This window comes from Anabas testudineus, chromosome 12 (assembly GCF_900324465.2).
Source record: "Anabas testudineus chromosome 12, fAnaTes1.2, whole genome shotgun sequence".
Taxonomy (NCBI): Eukaryota; Metazoa; Chordata; class Actinopteri; order Anabantiformes; family Anabantidae; genus Anabas; species Anabas testudineus.
The window spans coordinates 5,420,415-5,429,333 of record NC_046621.1 but is presented as its reverse complement, the minus strand read 5'-3'; the positions used below and the strand labels follow the sequence as shown (position 1 = coordinate 5,429,333).

The following is an 8,919-nucleotide window of genomic DNA, read 5'->3' as shown; positions in this document are numbered from 1 at the left end:
TTCATGAAGAGCCACAATCATTTCCGGGAACAGCTGGGTCCTGTAGTTTTTAGCAAAAGTCAGTCTAGAGGAAATCCATAGGTCCATCGGTCCACCCTTCAACTTTGGAATGGCTGTCCACAAGCTTTAGGAGTGTGTTTATGGGAATTTTCCAGAAGCGCATTTGTGAGGTCACACACTGATGTTGGACGTGAAGGCCTGGCTCTCAGTGTCTCTAATTCATCCCAAAGGTGTTCTATCAGGTTGAGGTCAGGCCACTCAAGTTCATCCACACCAGACTCTGTCATTCATGTCTTTATGGACCTTCCTTTGTGCACTGGTGCACAGTCATGTTGGAAGAGGAAGGGGCCAGCTCCAAACTGTTCCCACAAAGTTGGGAGCATGGAATTGTCCATGTCTTGGTATGTTGAAGCATCCAGAGTTCCTTTCACTAGAGTTACTGTCGTTCCCAAACGCTTCCACATTCTTATAATACAGCTGACAGTTGGCTGTGGAATATTTAGGAGCGAGGAAATTTAATGACTGGATTTGTTGCATAGCATTTGTTGCATCCTATCACAGATCCACACTGGAATTTACTGAGCTCCTGAGAGCAACCCATTCTTTCACAAAACAGTCTGCATGCCTAGGTGCTTCATTTTATACACCTGTGGCCAATAAAGTGATTGGAACACCTGATTCTGATTATTTGGATGGGTGAGCGAATACGTCTGGCAAAATTGTGCATGTCAGGTTTTGTCTACACAATCAAAACTCTATAGTAGAATAAACTAGACTTTTCAAAGAATTTGTTGATAATAGTTAAAATTCTGATTGTGATTTTTTTTCCCCCTTAAAGAGTCTGTTAAATGTGATTAAACACAGATACAAACAGGTGACAAATTAAAGGAAAACCCTGGCTAATTACAATAGAAATGCAGCAAACATACATACATACATATACTGACAGGTGAGTGATAGAAGATAACTGGTATGGTGCTGTGCTCTGAGACATGGAAGGGTAATTTATTATGAAACATTACCGTCCTGATGGGGTTGGTCTCTGATAAGATGACAATGTTACCACCCACAGGGCAGGAGGGCATACTGAATGATTTTATGTGAATGATAAGGATGTAGAAAGAAGAAAAACCTCTAAAAATTGACCGATGTCATTGGCTTAGGAGTTTCCAAACTATACAATCAGTGTTTGAATTATGTACACAAAATGGACAAGAACAAGAGAAACATTTGTGGACTTTACATTTAAAGATCTGACTATAGTTTTATACATTCATGCAGATGATTCTTAGGAGTTCACTTACTTTCTAATGCTACTGTAGACTGAAATGTCTCTTAATAAAATAAAAGTATTTAATGTCCTGAGTCCTACCTGCTTCAAACCAGTAAAAAGCACAAAACACAAATTTAAAAATGTCTCCTGGACAAAAAAAAAGTGCTTGTGCCTGTGTATAAGACTTTATTAGCTACAGAAAGAAGCAAACTAACAAAAGAAGGTTTCAAGGCCTTTAAGTTATTGGTGCAATAATGTGTAAACAACAGTTAATGTTGTAGCTGCTCCAGGTGGTGCTAAACATAATGAGCAGGTCAACAAGGAGGTAATTCAAACTACAACAGTTTCTCTTTTTTATCACTTTGTCACATCCAACAAATGTAATGAGGTAAACTGAACAATGTTTTCCACAGAACTGTAGTGACTCCAGCACAACATGGAAATATTTCAGGAAAGCAACAATACGTCAGTGCAGCATTAGTTAATGTACTATCCTGTGTGATGTTTGTATGTTTTGTTGCACACGATGAAGCATACTATAATTTTAAAATATTAATATTATACTAAGTATACTTAGTATACTACTATTATACTAAAATAAATAAATATATGTTTTCCTTTGCTGACTTCTTACTTGAGCATTATGCTTTATTATGAATATATGAATTTATTTAGACATTTCTTGTGCTGTGTGTGTGTGTGTGTGTGTAAATTAAACATGGCCAGAATACTCAATGAGCTAAGATGTCAGCGGCTTGGTGTGAGTGTTATTTCCTGTTTGAAAGTCACAGATGCAGAATGCAAAATAAATAAATAAATAAGCGCAAAACTGTAATAACATGCTTCATCCAGTGGGTGGCAGTTCACCTGTGCTTCTTTCTGTGAGTTTGGTTTATAGTATATCTTATTTTACTGTATAACAACCAGAATTACACACCTGTTCAGTGAAGTACTGTCAGGTTCAGTTCAGCAAAGACATATTTTGAGCAGGTGACCAATAGCTATGAACTATTCCCTTGATTCATATCCAAGAAAGGTTTTTTACTGCTTGCTGCTCATGCAAACAATGCAGGTCAGAGAGATCAGCTTAGAGAAAGAGAAATAGGCCAAAGTCTTCATTCTTCTTCTTCATTTTTATCTAGGCCATGCCTGTTCCTGACGGGTGTTTGGGGATAGCCTGAGGTTAGACCTGAAAAGTGAATCTAAAATGAAATGGGTCGTCTAAATGCGGAAGAGGCTTCTTTGCACTCTGCGAGTCAGGAGGTTAGGCCTGAAGTATTTTCTTATGCTGTCATTTTGGAGAACAGAGTGCAGAGATAGAAATGCATGATGCTTTCATCACTGAGCTCATTCTTTGTTTAAATTTAACAGTAGGTCCATTTTTCATTTATCGCCTGCTAGCTCACACAGTCTCCAAATGCATATTGCCCTTATCTCTGGAAAATACAACGAAATGTATTTTCACATTGGTTTCTTTCTTTGAGGAGTATTTTTTTGGAAATTTCACTTACAACTGCTGGTTATCTCAGATAATATCAGCAATTTAGTATCCAGACGATGTAATTTGTACATCCCTCAGTAGTTTCTACTAGTTTATTCAAGCAACACTACTGCTGCCTGTGCAGATTGTTCTGCAATTTGTAATCAGTTTGGCGATCTAAAATGTTTGTGCAGTATCAGATTATGTCATCTGGATGAGCCAGTTGTTTACAACCTCCAAAGTATGAGAAACCAGATGACATAATCAGGGTTTTTCAGCTTTAAGCACATATTTTAATTAAAGAAAAGCAGAGGAATATTTAATACATCATATATGCATTTACCAAACTAGATCAGAAGCCTGTAATATCTGCTCATTATCTACTTCTCCATTATCACCAGGTGTGACTCACGCAAATCTAAAGTGCTGATGGAAACCAAAACTCAGATCACTGTTTTTTATCTACTTCCTCATTTCTGAAGTCTCTGTCAGTGACCATGGATACAAACAAAGAACAATCCTATCTCCATCACACACAGGCGACAGACACACTGAGTGGAAAATGCAACAAGCTGACGAAATCAGTGTATCGAGGGCCACATCTGCTGCACAGCAAAAATGATGAGAACAACGCAGCGTTCCCGATTTAAAGATGTCTGTGCAAGTATGACACTGGAGCCATTTATTGTACATAAACAGATTTTTATTCAGCCTGATATAGGTTACACATGAAAAAAAAAACTGATTCTAAGAGAACTACTTCCCTTTGTGGAGCTAATGATATGAGTTTTAAATCAGCTTCACATCCCCACTTACAGCTTTCAACATGAGCTGCAGCTGAGGAATTTAGCCTAAACCCATGCTACGACTGACCTGAGGCTTTTTTTTTTTTTTCCTTTCTTCAAAAATAATACAAAAAGAAAACGTATCTCCTCAGCAGTCATTGTGTATGTCTTCTTACTAAATGATATGGAATGTTATCTCGGAAATGCAGGTTAAAAGAAAACTGTTCTCTGCAACAGCAGAAAACAAGATAAGAAAATGAAAAAAAAAAAAGAAAATAGTCCCAGAAGCCATTTCCCAGGCTGCTACTGTGTCTGAGGCATCAAAACACCACCTCAGCCCAAATTGTGTTGAACAACTAAAACAACCTAAACCTGCTGCCATTATTCAGTCTCATTATCCTCGAACGTGGAAATGAACAGAAACCGCATCCTCGATGCTCAATAGTACAGAAGGTACATTAAATTTACACTGCTTGCAGATCAGCTTTGGAGTCTAATAGATTAGGACTGACAGTCATAGACACAAAGCAAAGACTGATAAGGGAAAAGAGAGGGAGGGCCTTAACATTTAACTAGTGTTAGTTGTTTTTTAACTTGTAAATTTCACAAAGTGCAAATTCTTATTTATATTACAACATAACTAATTTTATAAATTGTCAATTTTATATAACAATAACAAATGGTTAATTCCACATACCCCCAACCTAACCATAACCCAATGTCCCACCAGCTATCTATTAGAATATTAAAAAAAGGAATCACTAAATACATGCTGCAATGACGCCCACCAATTTGAAACTTGATCAAAGCCTCCTTTATGGCTCCTTGAATCTCTTCCTATACACTGTTACTGTCAGCGTGCGTTTATAGTTAAAATATATATATTAATCTATCATTAAATAGTATGCCTCTTGCACAGTCTTGCATGCATTGAAGAGCATTTTGGGCAAGCTGTACAAGAAGGAGAGGCGTGTGGACGGACTTGCTCAGGCTGTAGGCTCCAGGCCAGGTCCAGGCACTCTTTCGTCACCTGTAAACGGTTTTTGCCCTTTGCTCCTTGCATCACGTCAGTCCAACAGATGGTTCTCCAGTGTGTTTTTGTTAAGTGAGTTTCTGTGTCTGTCTGTGTCTGGGTGTGTGCATGAGAATGTGTGTGTATATATGTGTGTGGTTCTATACTCAGTTTCACAAAACAACTGCATAGATCACTGAAGTTTTGTTCCAAGCTTTCGTTGTCTGTTCCTAGAATAAAAAAAAAACAAAACAACAACAATGTACCAAGTTACATGACATATGCCACAGTTTAACTTACTTACTACTAAAGGCCTGGTCATGCCAACATTTAAAACACTAAACCTTCACGATGAAGAGTGGCAAAGGGTGTCAAGGCAGTGCTGACTTTAGGGAACAAAGAGCTGGAGAGTCCAAAATGGAGAAAGCTATCATAGCTTATTTGTTTAAAAGCTCAGTCAGAGTACTAAAAGTCTATTAGAGGAGCATAGTTTCTCATGATCTTGTTAGCAAATAGTTTGTAGATCTAGCCAGCTTGGCGTCTGACTAGCACTAGCATGTTATTTATTTTATATTATTATACAAATTTCTAACATCATCATTCAGTATTTAAACTGCTCTGTGCCACTTTTTGTCATGACTGATATGAAAAGAACTTAAAGCTAGAAAATGTTTTATTTTTTAAGAAATATGCACCATTATATGAATTTGCTGTCAATGGATTCGGTGACTCAGACTTGTTGTACACCCTGGCAGCAGAGCTGAGATATTCCTTTCTAAATGTTTCTTAATATAGTTAAGTCTAACTGTTCTAATTAATAAGTGGAGGTCAATTGTTTCTTAGAAACTTGTAGGTTTTGCAGCTTTGCCCTAATTTTAACTTCATAGCAAAAAACAAATAAGAGAAACAGCTGAAGCAAAGCAGATTGATTTGAGCCTCATGTTTCTGCTAGCTGAATTCCCTAGAGTTGCATATGTAGCTTTAATAGTAAATAGTAAAAGGAGTAGTGAGATATATCTCTAAGACAACATCTTACCTTGCCTCTGATCTGGTCACTGTATATTCAAACCATAAGATGTTGGGGATCAGACTTGTGTCTCGTACCAGGAAGTACTCTGATATTGGCCTAAGAGTCACAAAGAGGAAAGTTACAGAATATCACAGGAATCATAATGGGACAGTCTTATCCACTTTTTGAGGCTGAAATTGTCTCGTTGTCCCCTGTGACACAGGAAGAAAGCAGAGAAATGAGAGCACTACTTACCATGCTGCTATTTTAGGGAATAATGGCGTCAGCACCTCTTGTGTGAAAAGGAACCAAACTATGCCGATTGTACTACCAGCCAGTCCACCATAGAAAACCTGGCCCCAGGTGTGATACAACAGGTAAACTCTAAGAATAAAAGAGAAAAAGTTACAGAAAACACCATCTGTGCTTAGAGGCGTGAACTAAATTAAGTGTAGCTGCATGCACTTAACATAGTATCAAGCCTAATGTGTTCACACACTGAAACTGGTGTTACACAGGAAATAACAAATGGCTTCCTGTGTCACGGTGTGAACAGGCTGGTTAGCCAAACAGTATTAAAATGTTTCTTGTCCACCTGCACCAAGTACAAATGTAATGGTAAACGATTAATTGTATTACGTATTCACAAAGATTAAGACAAATAGTAAATTCAGATAGAATGCTCCAATAATTATGGATTAAAATCCAGTCGCTCACCTGCTGTATGAGACTGATAAGGCCATACCCAACAAAAGGATGGACAGTATGTGTCTCCACAGCAGGTCCACACATCGAGCATTGTTCGTTTGATGCATTCTGAAAAGAAAAAAAAAAGGAACACGAGTTCTCACCATGGCAGCTACTTCATGTAAAGGTGAAATAAAAACATGAAATGAGTCATAATCAATTCAAAACATTAGCATAATAATAAAATAAACCCACAGCACAACAACAATAACAAATATAATAAAAGCTTCTTTATGGACTCTAATGATCACTAATAAAGTGTGTGTATGCATAATAATTATTCAACACTGCTGTACAGTAAATGTTTCTTCTGCCTTATCATTTCAGACCCACATATACCAGTAAAATAAAAATAAAAAACAGTTTAAAATCTACTTTCACAAGATCTTCAACTTATATAAAAAAAGACAATCTGTATTTGATTAGTTCATGGGCATTAAACTTTAATTAAGTGCCGTACTTCTAAGAATTTCACAGCTGCATGTTTCCACCCTCAACACTCCCCAAACAGCAAGAAGAAACAAGCTCACCTTAAATAAAGGAAAAGAAAGAAGTAAACAACAAAGAACCAGATAAGCTGGGAATGACTGGAGGGCATTCCATACTCCGTGGGCAGGTTTGTGTGAGCCCCTGCAGAAAGACAACAAAACTTGATATACATATTCATACGCTGTACCGACTTAAAACAAAACAAACAAGTTTTATTTTGGTCAAACCAAAGTTTTAACTAAAGTTTGCCTTTTGTTTAATTGCTTAAATATATACAAATATGTGGGCAGTGTTGGTGGTATCCTGATATGTGTAACTAATTAAATGTATTAATTAATTTCAGATAGTAAAATAAGAAAAATAAGATTAGAATTCTCTCAACTGACTATAAACATGCATAGTGATACAGTATTTTATTGATATTGTCCAGCACTATATAAACAAATCAATTTATGTGCTGAATCTTCGGTAGATACTGCATCAGCTTCTGTAATTAACACCTTCTACTTAAAAGTATAACTGTTATACCAACACAATGCATGTTTCAGAAATGTATTATTTATGTTTTTACCTGCCTATTATTCACGGTAGAGTCCTGCCCTTCTTGAGAATTTATAGAATATAGAAAGACCAGTTTCCAGTCATAGTACATTAAAAAGCGAGGATGAATTAGACAACTGAACTAGCGACGATCACACAAAGAGGACAGGTTGATCATTCACTCACCTGCACATGGGCGTGGCTCTCTGAGAATGTGCTTCAGCACCCAGTTCACCCCTTCATTCAGGATGACCCCACCAAAAAAGGAAATCTGTAACGAAACACAACGCCAGTGCTCACAAACCTCAGGCCTTTCTGACAAGTGCAAAACAGATTAACAGCTTCACACATTGGTTTTAAATTTGATGCTTTCTTTTTACTTGGAACTGAACTCAACCGTGCATGTGCAGGACTCACCGTGTGCAGCTCCCGTTTGAACACTATGAGTGTGACAAAACCCACGAGAATGGCTATGGGTAGGAGACTGATGTACGCTAGCACCTGTCCCGTCAGATCACCTAAAACACATGGAGACAGTAGTGATTATAGGACATATCACAGAGCTCATTAAAAGGCACCTGGTGGGAGTGACACTGTGCTACTCAGTGAACCTGGATGGCTAAAATATTAAATCCCGAAACAAGCTGTTATGCTGCACGTAGCTATGCATCCACCTAAGTAACAGACCACATTTTTTATTTCTAGTTAATTAAGACAGCTCGATGAACTGTAGTTTATGCTAGTTTTACTAATCAGGCCATGAAACTAGCTACAGCAACAACTACGTTAGCATTAGTCCTGGCTACAATGCTATAACGTGAGACAGCTAATTACTTTAAACACATTAGCGAGTTATATCGTGCTGTTCAGAATGCTTTAATTTTGTAAAATAATTCTGACACGACTACAATTATTCGCCGATACCTTAGAGAGAACATTAAAGCCGAATGTCAGGTTGCTAGCACGCTAGCTAGCCTTCATTGTGGACATTAGCGCCAACTGCGCATGCGGCACTGTCTCACAATTTGGCAGTCCGGGCTACATTCCCCGCTGTGCTCGCTGCTTTACAGCAGCTCACAATTTGGCAGCGTCGCCGTCGGCCGTGTCCATTCAGTAGCAACAAAACACGCGCACTGCTCGGACGCAACAAAGCGCCTGGTAATTAGCAGAGCTTCAGTAGTTGGAGGAAAACGTTGAGTTTACGTACCCTCCGGGAACTCTACGTGTGTCAGAGATATGGACCGCCATCGAGGAGGTGCCGAGCACTGCTCTTCCAACGCCATCTTACCCGGACACAACCGGGGCAGCCCCAGTGAAACGCCCCAGACACGTGTCGAACCAATGGTGAACGGAGCTCCGTGTTCAAACGGGCCCCGGCAGCGCAGGATCCGTCCAATCGGAGCTGCACAGCGGGGAGACGCTCCTCCCATAGAGATAAATTATTGAATGGACAAAAAACACTAAAGTCCTGCATTTCATATTCAAGCAGCGAGAAGCACTCATTCAAAAAAAGAAAGCTGTGGATTTGTTGTGATTATTATATTAATGACGACTTTAAACTACTTACCACCCGAATTATCTGTG

General features: G+C 38.5%; 1 protein-coding gene across 1 annotated transcript; it reads right to left on the bottom strand.

The window, feature by feature from the left end:
* Positions 1-3,441: 3,441 nt before the first annotated feature.
* Positions 3,442-8,642, bottom strand: dolpp1 (dolichyldiphosphatase 1). Its single transcript, XM_026356829.1, has 8 exons — positions 8,543-8,642; positions 7,753-7,853; positions 7,522-7,606; positions 6,837-6,936; positions 6,277-6,375; positions 5,815-5,943; positions 5,587-5,676; positions 3,442-4,780 (listed from the first exon to the last, which is right to left on the bottom strand). The coding sequence occupies exons 1-8, from the start codon at positions 8,616-8,618 to the stop codon at positions 4,744-4,746; spliced, it is 717 nt and encodes a 238-aa protein (XP_026212614.1). The 5' UTR covers positions 8,619-8,642; the 3' UTR covers positions 3,442-4,743.
* Between the last annotated feature and the right edge of the window lie 277 nt (positions 8,643-8,919).